Here is a 27,660-nt window from a genome sequence, read left to right on the forward strand (position 1 = left end):
GTGACGCTGAACAGACCACGCATGGAAAAGGGAAGGTGCAAAGCACTGATAAAGAGGAAGAGGAAGCTTAATCATTGAATTGTATTACATTCTCGTGCGATCAAAAACTGAACATTAAAATAAGTCTAAAACATAAACTGGGCCGACACAAAATATACTCAAAGTGTTTTATTTGGTGTCAGCTTTCAGCTTATTAAACACTTCATATTAACCAGAAAAAGAAATTAAGATGTATGTACATAGTAAATTTCAGTAAACAGAAACTTTTTCACAAGACAATTAAAACGTCTCATTCGGGGTCAAAAATAAACACTCCCTTTTCTTTTCACTTCATTCAAAAACTAAAATGCTCGAGTTGACGCTCTAGAATTCTTGAAAACTTGACAATGTGAGCATTCTTTTCTTTTCTTATTTTTCGGGGGGTGATAACATTGTCTTGCAAATCAAAACAGTCGAGGCACATAAACCCTTAAATTACTCTTTAATGCACAGTTCCTATGATTAAGCAAGAAGCAATTGGTGCAAACATCTGAATGTACAAAATCTTTTGATCGGTTCAAAACGTGCATCCGTGTCGAGGCGATCTTATTGTAGTTCGCTGCCGGTTTAATGCATAATTACATTGAGGTCAGTTCTTAGTGGTTTCTATTGGTCCTGCTTTTTTGCAGTTTGATCAGCCAGCAGGTTTAAATTGCCGTCTACTCATCAGTGAAGGTAATGACATCATAGTGGATGCCCTGCTGCTGCAGCTGCTCCAGCTGTTCAGGTGTCGCTTCAGTGTAGACTGTCTGGGCCTGTGCCATCGCTGCATCTGCCACTGCTGCAAACAAACAGAACAAGATTACTTTCTTTTATGACTGGATTCTCCAATGGTGACTTGAGCTCAATGTAAAAGTTATAGCCTTCTTTTTATTTTCTGCCGCTCCCTTCAGGGGTCGCCATAGCGAATCAACCTTCAACTCCCACTAATATCTGGATCCTCTTCTTTCAAACCACATAACTTCTTATCCACTTTCACTACATCCATTAATCTTCTCTTTGGTCTTCCTCTAGGCCTCCAGCCTGGCAGTTCCAACGTCAGCATGCTTCTCATTTTCATGTGCTGTGCGATGGACTCACTCCGGACGCTATCCATCCTCGTCCCTCCCAAACTTCACCTCTGCTCCGGCTCTGCTGGTCTTTTCCTCAATAGCCTAACGGTTTCACCCGAGTCCCTCTCATTCACACATACTGTATATATTCTGTCTTGCATCAACTAACCTTCATTCCTCTCCTTTCCAGAGCATACCTCCACCTCACTAGACATGCCTCCACCTGCTCCCCGCCCTCACTATAGATCACAATGTCATCTGCAAACATTATGGTCCATGGAGATTCCTGTCTAATGTCATCTGTCAGCCTGTCCATCACCACTGCAAACAAGTAGAGGGTCAGAGCTGATCCCTGATGAAGTCCCACTTCCACCTTGAACTTCTCTGTCCCACCTACAGCACGCCTCACCACTGTCTCACAGCTGGCATACATGTCCTGCACCGCTTTAACACACTTCTCTGCCACTTGGGACTTCCTCACACAGTGCCAAATGTCACATTTATGGTGATCTCCAATAATTCACTCATTTTGATGAGGCAATTATAATTTGTCTTTGGCACCAAAGGACTGTATGGACAAAAAGAAATTGCAAAGATTTGCAAAGTACAGGTGAAGTACATCTGATCCATAAGTATGCTTACCAGTGACGGCAGAGTGGGCAGCAGCCTCCAGATCTTCAGGATTCACGGTTTGTTGCTCTGTGCTGATGGGTAGATACTGGATCTGACCGTCGTGGCTCACAGCAATCTAAACACAAAAAATGGAGTTTCAATTTTTTTGACATTTTTTATAGCCGTTCATTCGTTGATGCTGATTTCTAAAACATCCCCCCTACCTGCTGCTCTTGCAGAAAGGCCCCGTCATGCTCATACTGGATGATCTGTCCATCTGGCATCTGAGGAGCAAATTAGGAAGAAAAAAAACAATTTCATTGTCAACCTGCATGACTGCATGACCTCTGCCAGATGAGGTAATCTCCTACCTGTATATGGCTACCATCAGACAGTACCACATACTCCTGTGGGATTAAGTGCTGCACTCCATCCTGGGAGATGATGTACTGGACCTGAAATAGGGCGTGTAATTTTTTTTAGAGCAGAGATCATGGTGATGTGATCAATGTTTGTTTGAGCAAAGAATATAATTCCTACAACTGTTGAACTGAAACAGCAAATCCACTGCAACCTTTTGTTTTCGAGTCATGGCTGTGCGATACAGAGAGGCATTTGGTTGTTAGATTAATGAATTCTGAGATCTCTTGAGTCATATTTTTGGACTTCTGTATAGAATCAGCATCCCTGCTGCTGCACTCCGGCTCAACCTTAGCTCGCAGGGGGATTTGACGGATCATAATATCACCCGAAAATCTGTTGTCTGTGCACCAAAAGTGGTTCAGCCAGTCAAAATGAGTTTCTGTTGCATCAGCTGTCGGTAGAAAAATGCAAATGGGCTCCCTCGAGACGTTAGCATCAACTACTGCTCAATTATATACAAGCTCAAGAAAATATTTCCCCTTTTCATCATTTTTTGACAGAATTTGAGCTTTATTTTTAGACACACCTGGAGAAGCATCTACTTCTTCATTTACAACAAAAACTTTTATTTAGGTTAGGGTTAGAAATGAATACTGATGTTGTTGCAGACACGACGCTCTAGCTTGGTTGCAAAATGACAAAAATTTGTGTCTAATCCGTCAGCATGTGATGCTAAAGCAACTTTCACATTTCATTAAAAAGTAACAAATAACAATGAATAGTAAGCAAATTATTGCAATGAAATGCAAACAGTGAGAGGGAATGTGAACAGTATTGAAAGGATGTGAAAGTTGGAAGAAAAAGTGCAAATTGAATTGTAAACAGTTAGGGTATGTGAAAGTGCAAATGGACATTTGCGAAGTTGGGTGCAGCTTGAGTGTGCAAACTCACAAAGTGCAGGTTGGATGCAGACAAGTCACATAAACAGTGAGTGCGGTAAAAGCGAGAGGGCAGGTGAAACGACTCATACCTCAGTTACTTGGTTGTCACCTGTCATGAGGTGTTGGACCGTCTGCCCATCGATGGTGGTGATCTGCTGGATGTAAGCCCCCTCCTCCTGAGTGGCACAAAAATGAATTTTACCTCAAATTACCAGTAATAATGTTCTGTCCACCAAAAAAACATGATGTAAGCAATGTTTTAAATATAATACATTGAGTTTGGTGTAAAGACCTGCTCTGATAGTGTCTGTTCTTGGGCTACGATGATATGCTCTTGACCCAGTGCCTGCAACCGCTCCGGAGTGATGACCGTCTGGTGTGTCTGCAGAGCTGTTTAACACATAAAGTTTAACATCTAAACCTTTTACTTAACCAACATTCACTTTTACAGCAAAGAACATCTGATAGTCTCGTGTTGTGTTATGCCGCATTCCTTACACTGTATCGTGGCCAGGGCTTCCTCATCACTGTTGACAATGATGGTCTGCTGGGAGGGGGCAGAGCGGCTCTTGCGAGTTGGGTGATCCTGATTGTGGAGACGCTCCATGTGGAACTTTAAATGGCCATTGCGATTAAACCTAGAAGATTACGAGCGCCAAACTGTCATCACCGCCAACTGCCAACAGACTCTTGTGGAATAGTGTCAACGTATATGAGAAATGCCTAAATTAATTAAAATGTTTTTTTTTCCATGAATTTTTAACTTGTTCCCACCTCTGTCCACAAAGCTTGCAGGAGAAAGGTTTTTCATTCGTGTGGGTCATCATGTGTCGCCGCAAGTCTTTCTTGTTTTTGGAAGCGAAGCTGCAGTTTGGACACTTGTGAGGGCGTAAATAGGAGTGCTGCTCCATGTGTGCCTGAAACAAAATATGAATGGAGAATATTAAACATAATCCTTCATTTTGAGTGAATTTTTTCAGTTACATAAAATATTGCTAGCTTCTTGGACACTAATTATAGATCAGAAATATAGAAGCTAAATGTATTGTGTTGCGCATGTTTTGATTATAAGTGATACTGTGCACAGAGAAACACACCATGATCTCAAGCCAGGATGTAGAAGTAAGGTCACAGTCTGGGCATTTGAAGGTATTGGGATCAATGTGCGCCCTCTTGTGGTTCTCCATGTCAGAACGGGCATGGAAAGACTCCATGCAGATTCGACAGGAGAACCTCTTGGTGCTGAGACTTGGGGAGCTCACAGCAGAGGGAGAGGGTGGAGCTTCACTGCTCAGCTAACAGGAAAAAAAAACATTGTTAGAAAAGAGGAGAGACATTTTGGGTTGATATCTTCATGCCCCCCCTAAAAAAAAAAAGACCTGTTACCTCCACCTGTTGCAAAACTCCATCAGGCAGTCCAGACGCAAGGTAGTCACCTTTCAAGCTCTGTGAATCGGACACCTCCACGGGCTGGGAGGAACTGGTCTCATCGTTACTGCAAAGACAGCAGTTTAGAAATACTGACTTTTCAAAAAATGTCTATAAAAGTCTATATTTCTATGTTATTTCAAACATGCTTCACAAAACAGTAGTTTCCCCATAACAAAGCAAGTGTTCTGGTACCAGTATCCAGGGCTATGGACTTCTTCGGTGGCCTGTTCAACCACATTGAAATCTCTGTCCCCCTCGTAGGCTTCGATAGCAATCTGAGTGAGCTCCTCCGTCTCGGAGGTGGCTGTCTCGTAGGCTTCTTGCAAGACTGTCGCACCGTTCTCAGACACGTGGAAAGTCACAACTTTTTGGGCCTGGCCGGGTGGGGTGGAAACCGCAGTCCACGCACCCTTTTCCAGAGCTTTGACCTCAGCACTGCCGTCAGGCTTCAGCACTGCTACCTAAGGAGCACAGTGAGGGACACATGATTTCATTTGCAAGACTAACAAGCTACAAATCAGTGGTTTCCTTGATGGTTTCTGTGAAACATGAAATTATTGGAAACATGCACTAACTTGTAAGGAGCTTCCAACCAATTCCCGAGCATTGCTCATGTTCAGTAGCAGATCCAGGGCATTCTGGGCGGATAGGTCACCAGATTCAGCTGATAGATTCAAAGATAGAAGAAGAGGAGAAAAATAATTAGTCGTTGTGTCCCCGAAATGACAAAGAAAACACAAACTATTCCTGTGTGTGCGTGTGTGTGTATATATATATATATATACTGTACACACACACACACACACACACACACACACACATATATATATATATATATATAAATATTATAAAGGGCGCTTCTTTGTCAACCTTGTTCGTAGATGATGGTTGTGTTTCCAAGCGCATCTTGTGATACAGAGGCATTTCCCATGCCCTGCATGGCTTCTAAGGTTGCAGAATCCACTGAAACCTTACAGATATGAAAAAAGGAATTGAGTATCACAACACATCACATAAGTCCCATATATCACATAAGTAATACAACATGTATGTAAGTAAGTATAAGTCATTTTTTCATTTTGTAACTGTTGGAAATGGCAAAACTAACAATGGTGTTCTGCAAAGTCTGTGTGTCTTCATGTTGTTGCTTGAGTTCCTCTATCTGCTGCAGCGTGAAGAAAGGTCTGCGTCGTCTTTTGATTGGCTCGGCCGGGTGAGCGACGGACCACTCCTCGAATGCCTCGGGGTGGCGACACTGCACGTGAAGACGAAGGTTCTTTCTATGTTTGGTCACAAAGTGACACATATCACAGGAGAAGGGCTTCTCTCCTGTGGAAAGCGTAATCACAACAAAGTCTTAATTTGCACTTTACGCCAAAAAACGAGTATGAAGAATGTGAAGGAGTGCTCCTCGCCTGTATGTTTGATGGCCAAGTGGGAGACTAGAAACTCCTCTTTAGATGTGGAGTATTTACAGTAGTCGCACTTGAAGGGCCTGTCGTTGGTGTGCGACAACTGATGATTCAGCAGGAGTTTTTTGTTGTCACAGGTGTAGTCACAGAACTCACACTTGAACCTGACACACACAAATCACAAATTATCTAATAGCACAAAGGCGTCAATACTCAAACTTATCACCATTTAAGTATGACAGTCTTAAATACAATTTTTTTTAATATTCATAGTCAACAAAGTGATTTTATTTATACTGACTTGCTGTCTCCCACGCTCCGGATATGAGTAAGTAGATGCATTTTGAATGTGTACCGCTTTTTGAAGGACTTCCCACACTGCAAAGAAACACGTGTAAGATATTTTGAAGTATCTTCCAGATTGCACAAAAGTAGGCTTCGAAAGTACTGTAGTGGTGCGCATTCATTTTTGAATACAAATCTTGTGTACCAATAACTTCAACTTTTTTTCATTAAATTTGTCATTGAGAGGTTCTAGGAACATTAAACTAAAGCTTATTAAAGTGCAGAAAAGTTCATTGTCAGTGAGAGTATAATGCAATTCAAATCTGTATATTTCTCAAAAATACCTTCAAGAATATCAAATAACATATGTTTGAAAATGGTGGTGTTCATGATTGAGGAGAATATTAAATATAACGTAAGGTGTCTTTATCTTTAATTATAAAAAAAAAACATGAGCCTGTTCAATTTCTTGAAGGTTGAAGAAGTGAGGATGTATCTCAGATAAGTGGTGAAACATTTTCACAAAAAGTAACAAATCCTGTTGCTATGGCAATATTATATCCCCCAGGAACAATAAAGTACTTCTGATAATGGATCTGATACGAATACCATGACTGGAGTGATTGAGAACCTGTTTCACAGTTTGAACATGCTTATATACATTTTAATGACACCTTATCCTCAAAATCACACTCTCTGAAATACCAGTTGCTATTTAAACCATTCACAGTCTGCATTCAAATCACTGTGTATAAAAAAAATTTAGCCGTGCGAGAACTGTTTTCGATTCCCCGATTGCTTACAAACCTTGTCACACATGTGAGGTTTCTCCGAGCTGTGGGTCTTCATGTGCTGGGTCAGCCTCTTTTGCATCGGATAAATCTTGTGACACACAGGACAGGGAAACTCGGACACCTTCGGCACCTGCACGACGCAGCAAGGAAGTCACACATTTAGCAAACTTTGCGGTACAAAACTAAAAACCAAGGGTGATTGTTGTAATCAAGCTGGTGCGTGTTTCTTTACATTGGATATGAGACAAAATCAAATTCTTACCAACTCTGTCTTTCTTTTTCTGGTGAATCAAAAAGAAAAAAAGCCAATTAGAAGATCTGGCAGTTGGCAAAAGCAGTTCAGATTGTCAGAAATGTTTGTTTCTCTTACTTTTCCTTATTGTGGACTGCCGAGTGACGAATAACATCCTTTCTGTAAACGCTTGTATAGTCACACTCCTCACACTTGAAGGGCTTCGTGCCCTCGTGGTTAAACATGTGTTCCTGCAAAACACGAGCCGTCAGAATTACAGCACGCCACATGGGCAGACATGATAAGTGAGGTCTACTTGAGTGTTGTGATGACATTTTTCTCCAAATGACCTTGAGAGAGGACCAGCGCTTGCAGCGATAGTTGCACTGGAGGCATTTGAAGAGCTCGGGATCATTGCCTTCATGAGAATCCACATGGAAGCGCAGATCCTCTTGCGTCAGGAAGCGAGAGCCGCAGATCCAGCAATTGTGAGGTCTCAGGAGCGGTTTGAGGGATTTGTAGTATACACTGAAAGATTATGTCAAGAAAGGGACAAAATTGTTGAGGAAGCTTAGCAGGCTCAGACCTTCAGTCCTCCCCCAACATGAATAATATCAAGTCAAGAGAATACCGGCTTGCATTATGTTAATTGATTCACAGCCTTTCTGAGGCTGCATTAGCATATACATCCCTATAAAAATGTGACGTTCTCACAGCGAAACAACGGCAACATGAGACTGATGTGCAGATGGGTGACAAATGCAAGAAAAATAAATGAGCGTCGAAGCTCTGGGAATGTGGATGCTTTGCAAATGATATCAAATATCAACCTCGTCAACACGAAAGGGAGGTTAGGGAGCAATTTGTTTGACAGAGCTCTTTATCACTATTATCAAAAATCAAATGGAGAAAATCCCCCAAAAACAGTGTTCTTTTATCATGCTTATCCATAAGACTCAAAATCTATGACAAGATGTAATGAAATCGAAACAGTTCACGGAGGCACAATGTCTGCCAAAGACAGCCTATGAAGATTTTCTTTTTGTAACTGGGTATGAAATATAATTCCAAAGATCACTTATTAAAGAAGCAAACATTTACGTTCCCCTTTCTGCTCTTGAACATGCATCTGTGCAGGAAACTGACTTAGCTTCCCAGGAATTAGAACAGCCTTTATTACATGAAACTTACTTTCGGTTCATATATTTTTTATACTTCTTGCGAAGGAAGCGCTTGGAGGGTCGGCCTCGTTTTCTCTGGAAGAACTCCTCCTCCGGCTGTGAATTGGATGATGGGTCTTTGTTCTCAGAGTCCGATTGGCTTATTGCCATTTCGGCTTGGTCTCCATCAGTCACAATAGCGGGACTGCTGCCTAACCCAGAGGAGCTCGCCTCCCCGGGGGTACTTGCATCTGTGCCAAGCCTAGGTTTCTTAGCTACGCCCTCTGCTTCTGTAACCGAAAACAAACAAATACATAAATAAAAAAATCCAGCATTCTACATTTTCAATTTTTGTAATTACATCATGGTCCACAACAGATTGTGCAAGGTGACCTTTGCTGCTGTAGCCTTCTTCCAAAATGCTGTATTTCTTTGGACGGACAACTTTACGTCGAGGACGTGCTTGAGAGGAGGAGGATATCGGAGGGGTGGGTTTTTTCAAAATCGCCGGCGGTCTTCCTTTGCAATCCTCATCCGCTGGGTTATAGTCGCTATCCTCTAAGTAAAACAAGGACGTGGCTAGTACATTAATATCTTTTGTGGTTAGTGATTCAATAACTGATTATTTACCGCAGCAGAAAAATACAAATGATATGGATTCATGTACTGAAAATCTTCCGCACTGACCTTCAGGGTCATCAATAGCGCCAGCATCCAAAACGTCATCCTCTTCTTCCTCTGCTGCTGCTGCTGCTGCTGCTGCTGGCTGGGAGTCAGCAGACTTGCTGTTTGTTGCCTTCCTCTTTTCGGCTTCCTCCACCTCTGCCTGACGACGAGCCAAGGTGACGCTTTTTGGAGGCCGTCCACGTTTACTCTTTTTTGATAAAACCCCTGGACGACAAATATTTAAAGAAAGAATGAAGCATTCATACACAGCATGTCATGCTGCAGTAACCTTTGGTCAATCACACAAACTTACCGGGAGGTTTGAAGTGTTTGTCTCTCATGTGGTTAATGAGGGTGTCTTTGGAGGTACTCTTATAGGGACACATCTTACACTTGAACTGTTGCACAATCACTACCTCCATCATCTCTTCCAACTCAGCCAGGTTTGGCGGACGGTCTCCAGAACCCTCGGCGACCGTTGACACCTCCATCTCCCGAACCAAACTAGCATTTCCTTGAGGCTCCTGGGAGCCCTGTGGCTCATCCTGGCTGGGTGAACACTGCGGAGCTGGCTCAGGCTCCGAATTCGAGGTGTAGGTTCCACTGCTGCTGATGAAGGGTCCTGGCTGGCTCTCAGTGCACTCCAAGGCCTCTGGAAGTCCGCCTGAACCTGCCGTGTCTGCTACAGGGTTGTCTGATGAAGAGCTGTCGTCAACATAGAGGGAGGCTTCTGGACCGTGACTGCTTTCCATGTAACAGGAGTGCTGGTGTTGCTGTTGGGAGTGCTGTGGCTGGTCTGGATCCTGGTTCTGCTCATCATCTTCTTCATTGTCATCATCCCTCGATTGGTACTGAGAACAACCTGGTTGTTCTGAATCCGCAGCTGCAACACACTCCCCGCCATACATGGCCCCGTACTGTCGACTCGTTTGGGTCCTGTGATCGGCACTGCTGTCAATGTAACTGCGAGAATGATGGGGCCGCTCGCCGTCGTCCACGGCACACTCGAGATACCCAGGACTGCACTCAACCACGTAGTGAGCACGGCTGCTGGGGTTTGAATCGGCTCCGCTGCATTCCACATATCCAGGTAGGTCATGATCGCTGTTCTCCCCATTGTAGTCTGGGAAGCCTGACTGGGAGCGGGTCTGGTCCGGCTCCTCGCCTGAACACTCGACATATGAAGAGGAGGACTCCTCCGTTTGGTCAGGGCCATCTGCACTGCAGTCCATATAATGGGAGGGGTGGGAGTGCTGGGGCTGATCTGGCTGACTGCTGCTATCTTCTGGGTAGCCAGAGTGTCCAGGCAGATCATCAGGTTGATCAGGGTCCAGGTTGCCTTGCAAGTCTCCCTGGTCGAGACATGTAGATGTGGGGCCCTCAGCAAGTGCTTCGATGGCTATACGATCAGACAGGGCTGAAGAGGACATCTGGGCTACCATAGGAGCACCTATAGCAAATACATACATAGTATGAAAAATAAGAATGTAATCAAAACCAATTGATAAGGCACTTTCAAAATCTAAAGCTCAATTTCATTGTTCTTCAAACAATGAAATGTGTCAAACCCATGAGCAAAAATGTTCGATGAATAAAACTGGTTCTCCTGGTTTTAATATCATTTTCACTGACTTCAAAAATGTATGGAAATTGTATAAGAATTAAGATTATACAGTCACGATACCATCATCTGGTCCTTGCAATATCAAATACTGGGTTGTTTCTGCACCCCCATCTTCTGCACTGGTCACAGCAATGCAACCTTATAAAAAGCAGGAGACATCAGATATCGATCTTTTGCTCCGCTAATGCAAAGAAAATAGACATTAGATGGAAAGTTGTGTCTCTTTGGAGATACCATTCATGATGTCAGGGCCAATGGTGGACTCAATGATCTTGTCTATGGCTGAGCCCAGGTCTGACGAGGTGGAAGCCGTCGAGTCAGATACCATCATTGCTCCTTCAGACACAGCGCTGGAGTGAACATGCACTTGGGCTGACTCAGACACGAGGACTGACTGAGTCACCGTGGAGACGCTGGACACACTGGTGGACTGGGCCACTGAGGAGGAGTCAGGGAGGTGGGCTGATGATACTCTAATGTCTGTGCTGGAGCTTGTTTCTGGGATGAAGACCTTGAAGATTCAGGAAAGTAAGATCGCATATTAGCCTTTTATGATGACCGTCTCAGAGTTATTTAACATATTACTATTCAGTATAATGTGCGGAAATATAAAAAGCTTACCACAAGTCCCTCTGAGCTCTGTCCCACATGGCAGTCGGACTCTGGGGCCTGCGTATGAGAGGCAGCGGCATCGCTGCTATCAGCAGACATGGCCTCCGAGGACTCCATCCCCATACCACTTTCAGATGGCTCCTCCATCCCTGAGGGGCCGGCATCGCTGCTGCTTTCCACCTCATTCTCCTCAGAATCCATTACTGTCCACAACACGAATGTGACAGAAACTCATTATTTGCTATTTTCGGGGTCATGTTAAAGCATGCCGAGAACATACGGTAATAACAGCACCACACATAAAAACAACAGAAAACTGTGGAGCCCTGACACTTTTACAGCTGGCTCCCATCATGTCTTTTTCTGCTGTCAGGAGTTTTTTTAATTATACATATTCTCCAATATTTCATCTGAATGATTGCAAAAATAAAATCACTTAAACAATTAAGAGTGTGTTCATTCTAAAACTAGACCAAATACAGTACAGGTGATGGGGACCTGGGTATTCTAACTTACACCTGTGTGGCATTAACTGTCAACAAATAGGAATGGTGATTTACTGATAAACTTTATGTCGTGTATAAACAATATGTGCATTTCAAATAGGCTTACAAAACAATACCAAACTACATTTGTAACGTAATTTTCTTTAATTTCAACAAAGTTTGAGAACAAATGACCATTCTCAAAGGCATTCTCCCTGCAATCTAAAGGTCCTGAGCTGTCAGGAAACGTGCCTTCTCAATTGACTCTTCCAAAGTCGGGGTCGAAGGAAGGATTCTGGATGATAACTGACGATCTTATGGCTTAAAATAGCAAAAGTAACATACAGATATCAATTTTTTTTGTTTTGTTTTTTTAACTATGCAAATGTAGGATTCTTTCGCTGGGGATTTAAGCTATTGTAACTGCTTTTGTGTACATTTTAGCCGGAGTTTAACTTCCATTTTATTTGTGTTTTTCCAATCAGGTACACCTTATAAATGTAATTAAATTGAAGCATTGTGAATACGAGATTTAAATGACAAGAGGGAGCAGTTGGGGATCGCTCTCCGCTTCCACGCAACTACGTTGCGGTTTCCTCAAGGTAGGCAACCACTGTTTACCCTTCAAGGACAAATATATTGGAACGAGTCCGAGATAGATATTCGTGAAAGCCGCAGTAAAACTCCATATTCTTTAAAAAGCTGGCAACGACTCATCGACGTAGTGACTACAGTGAGCCTTTGAGTCGTTTGAAAAACCAGCTGGAAGTTACTCAAGCTCAAAACGAGCGAGCGGAGGTTCGACGGTTAGCAAGGCTAACCAATGTTGTGGACACCTTACGGTGTTTTTTTTCTAGAGGTTGAAAGTCATATTTAACGTTATTAGTACCCCGTCATAAACGTTAGATAAAGTGTTTAATGCAACATTAAGCTACAGCCGTAAACGTTTCCGCCCGTACGCCGTCCGCACGGTTACAGCTTCGAAAACAACGTGTATATTCGGGATTTTAAAAGGGCCTAGCTGCCCCTTATCCTGCCTGCTCCGCGTCGCCATTTTCTAACAGGCGGCCACCTTTTACATCAGGCACTCTGAGAGCTCTACTGGGGACCTCGAGGGCCTCAGCTGCGGCAGACCGTCCAAATGCTCTCCCTGAAGAAAATGGAAATGTTTTCCTCCTCCGACACAAGAATCCCCGCTCTTTTTTCTTACCGTGTATTTTCGAGTAGAGAGGTATCCCTCCGTATAGATCGCCTAAATCGCACAGGAATTAGTAAGAGATAATTGTTGCTTCATTCTAGTCGGGCGCCATGAGTATCTCCTTGCTTCCTGCCCGGGCAGCCGGATCTTATTTATTGTTTTTGTTTAACACTTGCTCTTTAAGCACACGCGGGGATATGTAAAAAATCGGTAAAAATGTTTTAATTCACAGTCTGGTTCTTTAATGCTTAGCGGGTAATTTTGTCAAAGCGGTATTTGAGAATAATCCGTGGACTATTGTTTTAAGTGGAAGCCGTATGACGCAAGCGAGTGCGGAGTAATTCGTAGTGTTGTCTCTTCAGGCTGGGGCATCTACGGTTGCATTCCTAGAAAGATAAGCGGAAGATCAGCACGGAGGAATCAATCCGTCTGTTGGTGGACAGAGGGATGGAAAGTAGGAGGACAAATGGACTTTGTGCAGAAACAAGCGTGCACTAGTCGATTTTTTTAAATGGATTTACCGTCGCACTATCCTCTTATCAATCCTGCCGCTCTGCGCGATGTACAAACTTATGATTCAGTTGTTACATACCCCCAAGATATGACCCTTTTTTTCACTATCAAGACATAATTATTAAAAAAAAATCCCTCGTTAATTTAATTTCAAGTAGTCATTTGGTTTTAACGTTTCAAGTCAGAATCATGTGTCATATAAACTACAATATCACTCAGGATACTAAATTGCAACACTCCCATCCTTTTCCTGCACCCAGGGTCACGGGCAACACTGAAACACTACCAGCTTGTTAAGAAAGAAAAAAAATAATAAAGTGTGCTGTTTGCTGGGGTGAAACTGACTATGTGTGATTGTTGATCTTTGCAAATGCAGCTGCCGCCATCCACGGTGTTCCTCCTCAGCACAATAGATACAGAGAGTTTTGGAACTCATATTACAGTAGCACTGGCATTAGATCAGCCAATCCTTGTTCTTTCTGTTACTACTGGCTCTTGACTTTTTTTTACCACTTTTAATAATCCATGCGGTGATTGTGACTGAATATGACTGAATTCATTGTCTCTAAAAAAATCTCACTGATGCTTTCAGTACAAAGTAGCGCGTTCCACACTACTACTGCATTGCCCTGTGACATGAGTAAGTTGTGTTTGTCCTCCCTCCACAGTAGCGCATGATGTGTATCTTAGGCTTTATCGTGTAGGCATCCATATAGCAAAAGACACCCCGACAAGTACCAAATGGAAGTGTTAAGGTCAAACTTTCCCACACAGAGACCCCTGATGCTATACATTGGAATAAATGGTCTATAATTATGTAAGTAGATTTTTTTTCTTTCCCAAAGTGAATAAAGTATCCACCTTATTCAGGCAATTATACAACTGTAGTCCCGATAAAAAAATATCACAAAAGAAATAAATCTTTCCATAACATACAAAGAACATAGTCCACATGTTGATTGTCGTTATGTTTATTGCATTGACATTTGCAACAGACTGAACACATATCAATCTCATAAATAATTTAAATGAAAGATTCATGCGTTGTCATCCAGTGCAAAAAACAGACATCCAAGATACAATTCAGAAACACGCACAGAATGATACAAAAACAAATAAGCTTAAGAACACAAATGTGTTACTAGATTGTTACTTTAATCAAATACTGTCTGAGCCTGTCAGACTTGCTGCCGAGACTTGAGAAAATCTGGAACATGGTCCAGATGAGTTTTGCTATCATTACAATTCAAGTTGAGGGCCTTAACCTGCTGGCCAGTATGATGTGTGATTTCACAGATTAATAGACAAAGGGCAATCCAGTGCCTTACATCAGAATTTCTTTTCCCGCAAACAAGGTTTTTGAAGTTTTTCCAGCTGATGTGTATGTTTTACAAATGATGGGTGATTATTCAAATCCCAAAAGGCGCACACAACTTGCAATACACAGAAATGCCTTTTCAGACCCCCCGACTCCACCACAGGCGAGAGAAAATATCTCCCTTTGTGAGATCACTTCCGATGGTCCCTCCACTTTACTGGCTCCTCAAGGAGTTTGGGCACTGGAGAAGGTCAAATTTCACATATGCAACACGATCCACCTGCCTGCGGGAATTCATACGCCAGTAGAAGCGATCCTGACAGAAGTACATGTAACCTGAAGCAGACAAAACAGTTAGATGTGAATGTTCACTTATATTTGTCATCTAAAAAAGTCAAACCGGAATTAACATTTGTTTATTACTGGGATATTTACCCTTGTATTGGAATACTTCGTGAGGACTGACTGGAACACCACCAAACACAGAATCTGTATATCGAGGGTAGCCTTTGTCGATGTTCTGGGCCTTCACATCAAGCCTGTGTTGATTGCACACAAATCATGCAATAGCTTATTATTATAATTGCAAACATTCTTTTAAATCTTTCACAAAAGTTAGTTCAAGAGGTTGACTCAGCCTGTTTGAGGTGGGTAAATAACTACCTCACTGAGTATGTTTCGCTTACATAATTGTCACTTGACTTGGCAAGAAGCCCACCGTAGAACTTTTTGTATTACATTCATTGTTGTAAGAATTTCACCGAATTTTAACATGTTGCACAATTGACTCACCTCCAGTAACTGTCCCCACTGAAGAGCAAAACTTTGCCTTTTCCTCTCTGCATTGCCCCCTGTACCTTTTCAACGCTGTCGGGAAGACCGAGCTTCCCGATGCCTCTCGGTCCCAGAACCCTATTGCCGGTGTAAACCCAGAATTGGGTTCCTATAACAGGCAAGGGAAGATTGTTAGGTCATGGGCAGATTAGGCTTGTGTGTAGACATCCCTGTATGAGACTCGGATACCTGAGAAAAAGTATAATTTCTTGGTCGTAAGGTCTTCGAAGGCAGAGTCAATGATTGCTGGCAGAGCTGGCCACCTCTGGGACACAGAGAAGGGTCCCTCCAAACCTCCTCTCCTATTTTTCGACATTTTCCAGTAGTACCTAATCACCGAAAGACATAATTAACATATACAATACACACATTTGGTATTTTTTATGTTTCAAAAATAGTAATTTTACTAATTACTTGTCCTTGAAGAAATGCAGTTCATCGGTAATAACAGTGATGGCATCAAATTTATCGATTTTGCAGGCATCTTTGGTTGGATCTACAGGTGTTATGGCTGTGGTGGGTTCAGGTTCCTCTGTAGGTTCTGGGGTGGCAGGAGTGGTAGGACTCAAAGGCTCGGGTAACGTTGGTTTCGGATCAACTTTGCTTCCTGATTAATAGCAATTGTGTTTGAGTAACAGTTCCATATTTTGATTTGTTAATGCTGCTCATAGGGACTTTGTCATGGTCATACCATAGAGATACTGAATGCCTTCAATATCGTCTTTATGCAGGGGGGAGTCTTCCACGTAACGGTACATGGGGTACATTAGAGCATCCTTGATGTTGGAGTGATCCAGGCCAAGGGCATGTCCAAACTCATGAGCTGCCACCAGGAAGAGACTGTAACCTGAAACAAGTATGGAATATTAAATTGATAGTTAAAAATTGCTCCATGAACAACAAAACAGCCAATAACAGCCAAAGAAATGCTAATGCGAAACACAAAAACTACTGCAAGAGTAAAGGATTTCACGTATACAAACCTTTTGAAGTTTTTATATTCAAATCTACCCAAATGCTAGTCTAAACCTGGATGTTTAAAATGCACATCAAGCAGAAGATGAGCTGATAGTGAAAAGCAGATGTTTTGCAAATAGATCTTGGCACAATGAACCCTTTACCCGAGGGCACCTGCAGAAATTAAGACCTTAAAGCAGCTTAAAGGGGCTTAATTTAAAGGTTCATAGTAGAAGTAGTGAAAATGTTTTTTGTTGTTTTTTTTTTTTTTAACTGGGACCTTTTCTCTGAATTTGGCTGTATATTGAAAACTAGATCCTGTTAAGCCTCTGACAAGACTGAGGTTAATAACAAGATTGAACAAGTCCATCCATCCGTGGTCTGCTGCTTATGCTACTCAGGGTCGTGGGGGATGCGGGAGTCTATCCAAACTACCATCGGGCGAGAGGCGGGGTACACCCTGGACTGGTCATCAGTCAATCGCAGGGCCACATGTACAGACAAACATTCACTCTCCTATTTAGTCATCTGGACAATTTTCCAATTAAACAGCTGCATGTTTTTAGACTGTGGGAGGAAGCCGGGGAACCCGAAGGGAACAGATTAAACAAGTCTTGTAATATGATTATTGATAATTATTGAAACAGATGTACAGCAGGCCTCCTCATTATAAAGACAAAACAAATCGGTATCATGTAACTGTTTTTTCTGTTTTATCACTCACCACGGTCGTTGCAGAAACCCCATTTTTTGTCCTCATCAAAGTTAGCAGTGGTACTGCACCATAACCTTGCATCTTGACGGCCGTCGCTGGTGCAGGACTCATAGGTTTGACCCAGGAACACAAATGGGAAATGGCACGGCTCTCCGTCGGAATTTCCACCAGTCGCAGAATCGTCTGGCACCCCAATGGTGTGATGACAAGAGTAAGAAAACAAACAATCGTGGAAGCATCCAATTGTAGTCATGCGCTGTGGCTCATGTCACTTACCACGACTGGGACAGAATCCAAATGTCTTGTCGTTGTCAAAGCTTTCAGTTGTGGCACACCAGCGGTAACCATCACTGCGTCCTTCTTTGGTACAACTGTCATACTCCTTCCCCAGAAAGACAAAGGGGAAGACACATGGAGCTCCTTGGGCGTTTCCCCCAGTTGTATACAGAACTGTAAGGATGACAATCACGACTCCAAATAAAGCAAATATATCACAGTATATCACAAATGTGGATGCCTCCATGCTGACTTAAGAACCACAACGTCATTGGAGAATAAACTGTCAAGCTTACGTTCACTTGGGCAAAAGCCATATTTCCTGTCCGTCCCATAATCCGCGGTGGTTGCACACCATCGCAGATTGTCTGTTCGGCCATCTGTGGTACAGCTGGTATAGGATTTGCCATCAAAACTGAAGGGGAAGTGACAACTGTCACCATTCGCATTTCCATAGAGCGTCTTCACCACTGTGACACAGGAAAATGAAAAACATCGTTTACTGTCATTCACAAAGTAAGCAGCAGGGGGAGATGACTACACTAGAATAGTTGATGGAAGAGGCAGGGTAAGCGCTTGAGTGTGCACGTTTTACCTCGTCCGTTTCCCAAAGTCCAGTTTTCATCATCATCAAAGTGGGCGTCTCCTTGGATACCCTCACCAGGGGGAAAAGCATGGGCCAGAAGGCCATTTGTACCGTCAAATGGGTATCCGTCTCCATGTTCTGAAGAAAAAAAATCCTATCACATCAGTCTTTTCATTTTTAAAAGCATAATGAGCATGCGTTGAGAATTCTACCAACACATACCGCCTGTTCCGAACGATATCATGATATCAGCTGTCCCTTCATACAGGCGAGTAAAGGTTAAAGGGGTTATATCACTCCACAGCTTGAAGGCTCTGGCGAAGGCATCGTCAATCAGGGACTCCTCCATGTCCGGAGAATAGTTTAGGATTCTGAGAAGACCAGAACAGTAGCTTTACTCAAATGTGTGACAATGATTATGACCTCTTAAAACCAGAGAAACCTTTGCATGAATTGTTTTTCCCTCCTGAAAAGGCATAATCATCAAAATATATCATGCTTCAGAGTGAGATTCTCTTCATCTACTTGCCTGTAGGTGATGCCCGTGTGGTCCCATTTCACGTCATCAAATGTTTGGTAGTTACGTACGTCAGGAACACCACAGCGAGGCTGTTTCATAGCCTCTACAGTGGCCTCGTCCAGCTTTCCAGTCTCCTCCAATCCCATTTGCTTCTGCATCCTCTTTAGGGCTTTCGAGTTGGATATCATAGACTGGAAGCCACTGCGGTGTATTTTGTCCAGGTAACCAAATTTGGTCAGGTAAGTCTAGAAACAAAAATATGACAGTGTACAATCAGAAAATATTAGAAATCATAAAACTTTTCTTTTTTTTTGACTGAAAAATGCTTCTTTTTTTTTATTTTTGTATGACACCCGAAAGTGAGATTGAATTTTTTTTTTCCCTCATCAGCCTCATAATAACAAACCTGCTAATTGCTTTCTGCACAGCTTGACTGTGCAGTGTTTTGTGAATTCCAGTCTATCAAGACAAAACAAACCATCTGCTACTCACTTCTGCCAGCTCCGTATCAGTCATTTTTGAGATGATGTCTCCTGGGAATTCGACATGGACAGATTTTAGAGGGTGACTCCATCCGCCCTGCATGCCAATCCCCAAAAGGAGACACACAATTAAGACACTGCTGCTCATAATGGCAGGAAGATTTCAGCGGCAAAAATTAACGCTCAGAGACTTGAAGAAGGCAAGCAGGCAGAGCTCAATTTAACCGAAAAAAAAATTTAAGCGGCTCTAGGAGGAACTTTGGTTCTTTGTCTGCGTCGGCTTCGTCCTTTGTTTTGACTGGTGCCTTTTCTTGTTGTCCCTGTGCCTTTGGTTGGAGTCGTTGGACTATTTATGCAATATATTGTCTTAGTCACTCAAACCCGCCTCCGACTAACCTCAGCCCTCCCACTCACATCTTGTCAAAGAGCACAGGCTCAGTGGGCAGGAGGGAATTTCCAAAAAACTCCACAGTAATCTTCACCAAACAACAAATGAGTGGTTAACTAATTGCTCTTTTTGGCGGTAATTCCAGGCGCAGGAACATGGCTCTGGGTAAACTGTGGTTTGACCGAGCATAGAACATGATTGTAGATGCATTCATGTTTTGTTTATCATATGGATTCTGCTTAAAATGCTAACGTTTGGCATGAATTACATTGAAATCAAAGTTTGTAACTGTGCAATAAAAAAAAAAAAATCAAAAATAATAATAAATAATTTAAAAAGTAAAGGCATTTTACAAGCTGGTAACATACCCAGCACATAATATATCATTGTATCATGACATTGTGGCAGGAATAAATATTGACGCATCAATACTTAAGTTTGTTGGAGAAGTTTTTTGAGCATGTAAAGTATTTTTACTGGATTACATGACACTTATCATGGGGCCTGGCTAGACACTGCGGGCATGGTTTTGTTCATTATTTTTATAAATAGAAACGTTTCCTCTTTATCTGAAGTTGGTCACTGAATAAATTGTGAAACTAGGCCAAACTAAAGTAGATTCTTACATAAAAATAGAAAAAAAAAACAAAAAAAAACCGCCAGCCACTGACAAATTATGTTTGATTTTACAGATAGTAAGTCTGGGATTGTCTCCCATTAATGTAAGAAGTGATCAAGATGATCTGGGCATGTAAAAGGGAATACTAACACTATTACTGCATTATTTCCAGACAGATATTTGGAAAATACCCTTTTAATCACCAGCACAGAAAGCTGATTATGCAACATGGTCACTTGTGAATTCCCGAAATGATTCAGCTCATTAGTAATTATATTGCATATACGCCTTATTTTGTTTGTGAGGTTGAGCTTCGTTTTTTTTCTTTTGTAATGCAAGAGGGTATTGCGTGTCAATTTCTCTGGCTCATCTCTGTTAACAGCAGCTATTAAATGGGCAAAACAGACAAATGCCATTTTCAATGGCTATAATCTGTATTCTTTAGATTACCTGATGTACTATAATCTGTCCCCATGGTATGCACTTGAATGTGAGTATCAAGGTGTGGTGGGAAGGCTGCTTTTTTGCCAGCGTGCCATGACTCATTGCATTCCCACTCTGAACGGCCAAAACTGCAGATGTGAGGATTCTTACAATAGTAACATTGCTGACATCCCTTCTTTCTGTGCAAACATGTTTACTTTACTAGCTGTGAAAAATCCCACTATGAGTGATAAACCAAGTCAACATTCTCCTGTGTAAGTAAACAAAAAATGACTATGCAGTACTTTTTCTTAATCAAAGTAACATGGTTGCATTGAAGTTGAATGAGAAATAGCATCAATTAGGCTAATAATTTACATTTTAAAATTATTACATGTATTTCTTATTGCACACAATTCCCCTCAGCCTCTCAGAGAGATTACCACAAGCTTGCCACGGTGATAAAACACACAAGTCTGAAATGGAAATGAGGAATAAGTGTTTACAAATTTTGTGATGTTCCGATGCGGTTAATGTACCTCTTATTGCGTATCTCTTGTGTCCAAGAGCTGTTGAAGTTTCATTATTCAAAGCACTTCTCTAATAACATCCTCTTCCTCATACGTGTTTTGATTTTTCTAAAAGGTCACCTTCTTCGTTTAAATGTGCTCCTTTAACCTTGCAGCGCTTTAATTTGCATCGTTTGAAATCATATTCTAATCTACTACCCTAATCGATGCCCTTTTCCCAGGAGAGAAAATGTGACACTTTCACTAAACGCACAAAAAACAAGATTGGCTGCAGTTTTGTTAAATTGCACATTTAAAAAGTGTTCAATATTCATGGTCCCATAAAGATATTTCATTCAGACATATACAGCACTATCCAGCCTTGAATGTATGGTTAAATTTCATTTAACTAATATTTTTTTGCTTGTACACACGAAACTGGACTGTTATTTCTATAAAATGTGGCTCCCGTGTCGATCCCAAGCCTTCCTTAAAAACATCTGCCACTGATTTCACATGGCGTCAAGGACTTAATGAATATGGCTCCATGCATTTTAACAAAAATACCACATTTCAACTGCCTCCTGAATTTTACTCCACCAAAAACACGTCTGGCGCAGAACCCCTTACAAAACACACATTTTCATTACAATCTTCCCAAAATTGGCCTCAATCATAACACAGCCTGTTAGCAAACGCCATGCACTTGTAGGTGGTCAACTGCGTCACCAGACAACTGGAAAATGTCATTGCAGAGAGAGGAAAGACCTTTCTAACTTGTGAGAGCAGAATTAACGTGATGTTGTTTACCTCGCAATGACAGGGATCTAAAGTTAGAAAAAGGACTTATTTTGGTCTTTGGTATTTTACTATTGCAGAGGCGGCCAATGGAAGTATGATCTCATTATAGTATTCGAACGTCATTCTTTATGGGTATCATTTTATAAATGTGAACGTCTTCTTATCAAACCTATGCATCATAAACTGAATTCCTCATGAAAAAAAAAAAACAACATTTTTTTTCTTTTCATAATATTATAATTCCTCTCCACACATGGAGTTTCATTACTTTGCCCTTAATTTTGATAGACTGTTAAGTTTAAGAGTGCCTGGTTAAAGCAACCTATTTCAGTCGAATAGTATGTTTGTAGCATAGCAAGCAGCTATAAACACCAGAATCACTTCCTGTCTGACACAGTTGATGTGGTTCCTTGGCCAGCATCCTTCTTCAGCTGAATTGAGTTTTATGATGACGGCTTTGTTGACTTTGTGGTTGGACACAGCGGCTGAGTAACTAACAGACCAGTAAGAGCGTTTGGGTCGGGGGGGGGGGGGGGGGTATCACCCAACCAGATCCAGGTACTTTACCAAACTGCTGAGTCTGATGTGACTTTCAGTAATTCTGGGAAATCGTTTTGTTTACATACCCCACTAAACTCCCATTGGGGTTTATTTTGTCTTTCAAAGAAGTTTCCACATCTGTTTCACTTTTTTTTGGGATCGTCCCCGTGCTGCGCCCATTATTAATGCAGTGGAAACAGATTTTTAAAAGTCTACATTTAGTTATTAATCCTTGACAAATATGTGGGTTTACCTGGAACTCAATCAATCTCAGAGCATAATCAGCATGAGAAAATCTGTAAGTGGTCTCTGTTTTGAGACGTAAGTCAGCTTTATATGATATACAGAAACATCTCCGTGAACCTAAATTCTTCCAAATGGGATGAGTGGACAATTAAAATCCAAAATATTAGTCATCTTTGATATTATTCATGTAATCTCATAATCCGCTATGATAGCATTGACACTGAGTAATTACTGATACTTGGTAAAACAATAAATACTGTGTAGATTAATATAATGGGACACGGTTACATGAAGATTTGCTGGAAGAAAACAGCATTTCATCACGAGCAATGAGGAACATACTTTTTGCACTATCACATACAGTTTACTGCCTGAACGCATTTCTTCAGTATATTTCTTGTGAAATTTGTGTAATTTGTCACTGTTATTAACAGGTGAAGCAGGATATGACCCAAGTACTGAAATGCAATAATAGACATCAACTGTTTTGTAAGTTTTTTTTTTAAGACTGTGTGACACTGTATGATTGTAAATACTTTGTTGACTAACTTGTGGTTTTGAGTGACAAATGTACTGTTTGTCATTGTCATTTGTGATTTTGCAACCATTGAATACCTAAAATACCAAACAAATTGGGGACAATGGAAGGAAATAGTGTAAATGCAAATTGAACGAGTAAATAATATCTTACAATGGCGTTGTAGGTTTTCCAAGTGCAGAAATGAGATATTTTGTTCACAAGTAAAAGATTGATTTGCAGTAAACTTGGCAGTGCACTAAGTGACTCATCTCAGGCTACAATTCATTTGCGAATAGAAAGCATGATGACTTGTAGGTGACCTAGCCCAATAAAAATTCCGTTGTCAATTATGTGAAGATAATCAAAAATAAATAAATCAAGAAAACTCTTCATTACGGAAAGATTGCTGAAACTGTAATTTACCCACCCGTCTTGTAACATCCTTGGAAGATGTCAAAAAAGAAGGACATTGTCTTTACATTTGCATAACATGTCGTCATTTTCTTGTCTGTCTGAGCGGGGATGAGGAAACATTGAAAGGTGTTGTGAAATGAACCGCCCCCTGGCTCGGAGAGTCATGTGCTGTACCCTAATCCCAAGGACACCGCAGAGACATCATAGGAAGATACTCCGTCCACTAATTGAATGCTATGTGTAGGAAGGTGGATAAATTAAGCTATACGGTAGAAGCAGACAGTGAGGTGTGTGTTGCAGTCATGCAAGCAAACTATGTTCTGATGTGTGGCCAGAGTAGAGCAAGTCCAGGCAGGCTGGGGTTTTTGTTGACTTTATGAACAGCCATCTTTCACCACCACGGTAAAAATCTAATTACAGCCAGTCGTAAATAGTGGCCTTCTTGGGTGTGCCATTCCGGAGCACAGCCACAGGGAGTGACAGCATGGACCATTGGTGGAGGCACTGATTGCACTTAAAATTATCATTGCTTTTTTAAATTCTATACGCAGCAGCGCGTCCGCTCCCCTTCCACAGAGCTGTTTTCCCCGTAAGAGTAAAGGAAATTTTGGAGGAATCATAAATCAACCATTTAACAGGTTTCAAAAGCACAATTTCACAAATTGGCAAAAGGAACGGGAATTTCCCCCCTCAAAATGCATAACAAGCAGCTGATTGCAAAAGGGAAGTGAGTCAGGCTCAGCACTCCTGTTCCCTCCAGATGATAAAAAATCCTAGGAAACACAGCAGTCCACCTTCTTCTTTTCCGTCTCCTTCCTCTACGCTGAGGTTTTGTGACATTTAGCAGTGACGGGGTTTTGTTACTGCAACATTCGAGCTCTTTTCTCTCCCAAGTGCTAATTGTTTTTCAAGTCTTTTTCTGGAGTTAGGCTGTCTTGTTCCATCTTGCACCGAGGTTTTCTGCATGTCGAAAGACTTCGCTCTGACGTTTCAGCATTCTGCGCGATAATCTCAAACACCTGTTGGGTGACGTCAAATCCAGGACAGATGAAGGAACTGTATTCATGAATCATCACCAAATGTGTTGCAGACCTGGACATTCCATATATTTAGGTTTTCGGGGCCAGATCCAACTGCCCCAGGACGCGCACTCCATGCTAAGGCATGTGAAATGTCTCGGCATTTGTGAAGCAAAGAAAGAAACTTGGGACAAATGACCTTAAGATAGCCATCCTGCTGAAAAAAGGCCCATCAGCCGTGATATGGAAAGAAAGGTGCAGGGCAGACGATCAAATGGAAAAAGTTTTAAACATGACTGAAGCTGCAGATCTAAGTAGTAGATGTTACAGCCGTAGAGAGTTTAACTGCAGAGACAGCATACTAATCTCTGCAGATGGATAAAAGACATCAGATAGTGTTTGGTGAGAGAGGATATGATTGTCTGAGTGTGCGCGGTTCAACTGTTTGCTATTTTGGTGGCATTTGATATAAAGGGTAAGCTGAGGCATCATATCACTCTGTAAGGATTTCATGTCAAGTCTAACAAATATCAAGTCAGGAACCTTCAGGGGACATCAGGACAAGTGATTTCCCCGGATACTGCCATTACCACTTCTACTACTAATTATAATTCATTCATCCAGTCATTGTTTATACTGATTCTCGGTGACCAAGGGCACGTATAGAGGCAAACAAGCATTTACTGCCTCATTTACACAATTCAGGGTCTGCAATGAACTCAAGTTATGTTATTGGGCTGTGGGAATAAACTGGAGAACCTGGAATCAAACCAGGGACCTTTTTATCTGAAGCGCTAACCATTGCGCCACTGTGCCACCCCATATTATTTTTATTATTATTCTAATAATAATAATAATTATTATTGTTGTTGTTGTTGTTGTTGTTTTTGTTATTGTTGCTGTTGTTGTTGTTAATATTATTGTCATAATGCTTTTGTGCATTCAACGTGATTCAAAGTGTTTAATGTTATATATAGTCCAGAAACCTATTTTCCCTCTGCTATTAAATTCTTATTTTGCTTTACACAGTGAAGATAGATAGGTGGGCAAAAAAAACCCAAAAACAATAATAAATATGCATATTATTGTGAAGAAATGGAAGAAATGTAAACAGTGCAAAAAATTAAGTTTTAATAGGATGTGGAAGTTGAAAGCAAAAGTGCAAAAAGAAAGGTAAATAGTTGTGTTCATGGGATGTGCAAGCTGGGAAAGTGCAGATGGATATCTTGTGTGATTTATCACTATATAAGAATAAATTTATCATGGATATTCTTGTCATTGCCATCATTGAGGGAATGCAGCTGCGTCCTCTTTTAGTGTAGCTTCTTGTTATTATTATTTCCAAAACAACTGAAGCCGTTTTTTGAAGCCCTGATGAAATATTTGGAATCAAATAAAAAAACAGCTTGCAAGGCTCAATGGAAGAAAATTAAAGTCAACAAAGACACCAGATGCCCTCCGTCTGAGTGGCTCCACAGTCGTGTCCTGGCTTGGCCCGAGCCTGACCAGGTTATTCTTCACCAGAGGGTGGCACTCTGACACAGAAATAATTGGTGAGGTAAAAGGAGCCGTTCCAGTTAAGTTACTGTCATCAGGAAAAAAAATATTGTATCAAAGTTTAACAGCCATATGCTTTACTTGGAAAGTTTCATTTAAATCATGAAATGAACAGTATGACAAACAAATTCTGAAAACATCAGTACATGGCATTGTTCAGCAACACAGAAAAATAAATGAATACGTCAAGGAAAACAGGACTTAAAATTACATCGTGTGAACCATTTATTGCATCGTGTTGATCTGTTTGGGTTGGTGCACAATGTAATCCTCCCCCACGTTGGTGCAACCTTGCTTCAAGGCTGGCTTCTTTCACAATACCTCCTCCGGGTAGTGATGTGTTAAAAAAAGAAAAAAAAAAAAGAAATAAAATATTGATGTTGGTCTAATTTTGTAGGCCCGTTTGGTAAATAATTTATCACAAGAAGAAATGACTTTGTTTTATTTGTGCCACTCTAATGCTGTTTTATTGAAAGGGATTCACTTGTGCTCTCCTCCTTTGTCGCTGTGTGACAGAAACCTGGTGAGTGGGATGCAACCGTTTCTGTAGGATGGTGGAAAAAAAATGCGTATCACCATATTCTTTAAGAATTCTTTGTTTAGTCGCTTTGCAAAATTGTTCATCTAAAGTGTGTTTCATATTGCAATATAATGTATGCCAGTTTTTTCATCAGGTTTTTTCTTATGCTAATCACTTTATTCAGATGCAGTCCTACATTACTTGTGATTACCAAAAATTTATGAACCCAGCATTGCGCTATCACATCAGATGAATATGAATAAGATGCTCTCCCAGCAAAAGCAGAACTGTTGACCTGATTTATTCAAAACTTTCCAAATGACAGATTGCCTTATTTCAAAATTATGCATGCAAAGTAAGTCGCAGCCGTTGGTACGTGAATGGGAATCCCTATTTCTGCCTCAATGCAGTAGACTGACATATTATGAATGTTGTAATGCATTGGTAAAAGTTTTTTTTGCTTTGAAAGGCTCCCCTATATTTGGCTTTCACATAACCGTGTAACACCTTTCACTAAGACAGATGTTGCGGTGATATATACTGACAAGGAACCGTGTGCACCATAATACATGGTTACACTGACCCACAGCATACTCGCTACTTTATGATGGATGATGAGAGCTCATGAAAATCAAATCACTACTCTATTTTTAAAAATAATTACAAAAAAGTTTTTACTGGGACGCTGAAGTCATGTCGGCATCTTCTCTTTGGCCTGCCAAAAGGGATGTTCGAATCGTCCAAGTAACCTCACAGTCTTCTAATCCTGACCAAAATACTGACCTAGAACAAGCTATCATGAATATGTGTGGCTCCAAGTTGCACCACTAACCAGACACAATGAGGGAAGGTACAGAAATGCAGATATGTCCTTAACATCTGCTTGATACTAAGAAACATATTCCTTGAAATGCATCAGTAAATCACATAATAAATCTAACAGACAGAAGTTTTCTATGTTCGTCTGGTATCATAAATCTCGATAGTCTTTCTGCCG

At 41.3% G+C, this 27,660-nt stretch overlaps 2 protein-coding genes and 1 long non-coding RNA gene across 4 annotated transcripts; 1 reads left to right on the forward strand and 2 right to left on the reverse strand.

Annotated features, from left to right (window-relative positions):
• Positions 1-462: 462 nt before the first annotated feature.
• On the reverse strand, positions 463-13,025 carry LOC147214258 (zinc finger protein 335-like). Of its 2 annotated transcripts, none has more exons than XM_086141564.1 (28): positions 12,919-13,025; positions 11,233-11,426; positions 10,846-11,122; positions 10,672-10,749; positions 9,301-10,437; positions 9,009-9,212; positions 8,715-8,879; positions 8,353-8,611; positions 7,512-7,689; positions 7,300-7,412; positions 7,192-7,210; positions 6,943-7,059; positions 6,152-6,228; positions 5,854-6,014; positions 5,547-5,767; positions 5,309-5,408; positions 5,014-5,102; positions 4,631-4,899; positions 4,394-4,502; positions 4,105-4,302; positions 3,782-3,924; positions 3,506-3,645; positions 3,300-3,397; positions 3,097-3,183; positions 2,075-2,158; positions 1,928-1,987; positions 1,734-1,839; positions 463-820 (listed from the first exon to the last, which is right to left on the reverse strand). In XM_086141564.1, exons 2-28 carry the CDS (start codon positions 11,422-11,424, stop codon positions 699-701), a joined length of 4,803 nt encoding a protein of 1,600 aa, XP_085997690.1. In that variant the 5' UTR covers positions 11,425-11,426; positions 12,919-13,025; the 3' UTR covers positions 463-698. The 2 variants fall into 2 exon arrangements, with proteins under 2 accessions (XP_085997690.1, XP_085997691.1); XM_086141565.1 differs by lacking the exon at positions 12,919-13,025 and adding an exon at positions 11,961-12,653.
• On the forward strand, positions 11,986-14,018 carry LOC147214259 (uncharacterized). The gene is made up of 3 exons (XR_015104362.1): positions 11,986-12,095; positions 12,194-12,310; positions 13,269-14,018. It is a non-coding gene; the product is annotated as an uncharacterized LOC147214259 (long non-coding RNA).
• Positions 14,019-14,379: 361 nt separating this feature from the next.
• Positions 14,380-19,439, reverse strand: mmp9 (matrix metallopeptidase 9). Its single transcript, XM_086141566.1, has 13 exons — positions 19,118-19,439; positions 18,635-18,870; positions 18,328-18,476; positions 18,115-18,243; positions 17,816-17,989; positions 17,520-17,693; positions 17,253-17,426; positions 16,263-16,418; positions 15,986-16,178; positions 15,761-15,900; positions 15,530-15,680; positions 15,173-15,276; positions 14,380-15,073 (listed from the first exon to the last, which is right to left on the reverse strand). The coding sequence occupies exons 1-13, from the start codon at positions 19,253-19,255 to the stop codon at positions 14,952-14,954; spliced, it is 2,040 nt and encodes a 679-aa protein (XP_085997692.1). The 5' UTR covers positions 19,256-19,439; the 3' UTR covers positions 14,380-14,951.
• Positions 19,440-27,660: the final 8,221 nt, after the last annotated feature.

The sequence above is a fragment of the Fistularia commersonii genome, chromosome 34 (genome assembly GCF_037954325.1).
Source record: "Fistularia commersonii isolate RoL2024-O1a breed Wild chromosome 34, RoL_Fcom_v1.0, whole genome shotgun sequence".
Classification (NCBI taxonomy): Eukaryota; Metazoa; Chordata; class Actinopteri; order Syngnathiformes; family Fistulariidae; genus Fistularia; species Fistularia commersonii.